Here is a 2,353-nt window from a genome sequence, read left to right as displayed (position 1 = left end):
CACACACACACACACACACACACACACACACACACACACACACACACACACACACACACACACACACACACACAGCAATTAAAAAATTGGGCGCGTCAAGTTGACAAAGCGGCTAACCTGCTCGCCAAGCAAATGAACATAATTGGTTGTTACTTATAGATCCAACCAATCATATTCAATCGCTCGGTAAGCACGCCTAGTCGCTTTGCCGTCTTGAACTCGCCCAACGATTTACATATTTTACGGCTTTATTTTCTCAAATAAACTACATATAAATACATAAGTTTGAAAATAACCGCGTCTTGCGTCAAAATGGAGGCAAATTTGCGGTACTTTATCTATTTAGTGACTTTATTCTCAAGATACTTGTGCTGCCATCTCGTATCAATTTCGTATACTAATTCATTAAAGTTATACAATGCGAAAAAATCTTCATAAATTTTTTAACATATATCGCGTTGGCTTAATTAATATTACAATTAAAATCATGAAATAGAATTAATTATATCATGCTTATCATTATTAATTTTTTATCTTTCATTTCATATTCTTCTATAGTTTAAATTTACATACCTGTTATTATCGATATATTTCATAACGATCGACATGACCGAATTCAGAGAATTAGTTATCGACGGATGATCATTCATTCTATATTATCTATGGTAACTCGTTATTATATAACCACAATGTTATCCAATATTCTTTCTAATTTCCAATTCATTGATGCAAATCATTACACTTGATCGCCCCAAATCGAAATATACTAAGAATTGATATGCAATTATATCATCAAAATGGCCTATAAACAAAAATATAAAAAAATAGCAATGTTAATTTAATACACCTTTTTAATATGTAATAATAAATAGAAAATTTACAGTGATCTTAATGTATTTATCTTTTGTTTTACACGAATTTCGTATATACATTCGAATTCAATTTTTTAAGACAATTACAGAAGATTAATCAATATAGCCAATTTTTTCACAATATATTATGGCTTTTTTTCAATCCAATGAAATAAAAAAGAACGACGCTTTCTGATGGTACGTAAAATGAAATTACAATCTCGGAACGGTCAGCACATATTCTATTTGTAAGCAGCTCTATCACATTGTCAATTCCTGAAATAAAAAATAAACAAATGAATCATAAATTCACTGTTTGTCGAGCACAGTTTGATAACAGAAAACGAGTCAGTCTGCCAAGATATATTCAACACAATTTTTATTCTGATAAAAGCGAAACTCTTGAAAGATCATCATGTGCTTATGTACAAATATTTAAACTTATAAAGTACATAAATATATATATTCAAAACTTACCATAATAGCATTGACGATGTCATTCTGATTATTTTTAAGAGCTTTAATAGCTTTCCCTCGTGATACATTAGCTTGACACATAACCAAATCAACATCTTTTTCTTCCACGCCTGTTTCATCTACCTCTTCTTCTGATTCTTCTTGTATAGGAGCAACAACCTAGTATAAAAAAAAGTTATGTTAAATACTGTTATATGTTAATATTGTATTTCCAACTAATATATAACTAATATAACATTGATCTATAATTATAAAACATTTTACCGTAGTGCTGCCACCAGCTTCAGTTGCTGGTATAACTGGTGGTTCTTTGAATTTCTCTGCTGCTGCTACTTGAGCTTGTTGACTGAGATCTTCAATCTATAAAGAATATTAATATATAAAATACATATATTAAAAATATATATTAATTCATATTTATGTACTAATAAATAAAATATCAGTCTGCCAAGGTATTTTCAACAAATAATTTCTGTTAATTTGCGAAATTTCAGTAATCATCATAAAATAAAGAGTTCAACAAATATGATCTATTTATTATTACACAGTCAGAGTTAGTTCATTACCTTAGCTTCACCAAATACTATATAAGTATCTGAAGCTGGATTCTTCAAAACATCTGGCTTGTTTATAACAAACAGAATATTCTTTGATTTACGAATAGTTACTCTATTGACTCCTTGAACCTGAACATAAAAAGAAAAGCAATATTATCTTGAATACAAAATAAATTTTGAGGGATGATATATGTAACTCAATGTATAGAAATAATAAACTTATAATCGACAAATTCAATCCCAATTCTCTCTCACATATTTCAGTTTATAAAAGATCGATTGAAAAGTTAAAAGTTTTGATACAGTATGAGATTGTAATATATAATATAATATTTTAAAGATAATAAATTTATTAAAAAAGTAAATTTATTAGAGACACAACCGATAAATAAGAGCCCTGTACGGTCAAAGCTAGATCTTAAAATGCTTTAAATAATTCAATCTTGAATCACTAAATATGATATATAT

The 2,353-nt window shown here is 28.4% G+C and overlaps 1 protein-coding gene across 3 annotated transcripts in view; it reads right to left on the bottom strand.

The window, feature by feature from the left end:
• Positions 1–1,015: 1,015 nt before the first annotated feature.
• Positions 1,016–2,353, bottom strand: part of Nacalpha (nascent polypeptide associated complex protein alpha subunit) — a 2,812-nt gene continuing 1,474 nt past the window's right edge. For all 3 annotated transcript variants that reach the window (XM_018448810.1, XM_018448811.1, XM_018448809.1), the window contains exons 3-6: positions 1,895–2,014; positions 1,593–1,688; positions 1,329–1,487; positions 1,016–1,127 (exon numbers count right to left, since the gene is read on the bottom strand). In XM_018448810.1, coding sequence (XP_018304312.1) covers positions 1,113–1,127; positions 1,329–1,487; positions 1,593–1,688; positions 1,895–2,014 — 390 coding nt within the window. In that variant the 3' untranslated portion in view covers positions 1,016–1,112. The remainder of the gene's footprint in view (positions 1,128–1,328; positions 1,488–1,592; positions 1,689–1,894; positions 2,015–2,353) is intronic.

The sequence above is a fragment of the Mycetomoellerius zeteki genome, unplaced genomic scaffold, assembly GCF_001594055.1.
Source record: "Mycetomoellerius zeteki isolate Tzet28-1 unplaced genomic scaffold, Tzet1.0 scaffold228, whole genome shotgun sequence".
NCBI lineage: Eukaryota > Metazoa > Arthropoda > Insecta > Hymenoptera > Formicidae > Mycetomoellerius > Mycetomoellerius zeteki.
The sequence above is the reverse complement of the archived record's forward strand: the minus strand, read 5'-3'. Positions and strand labels throughout refer to the sequence as shown.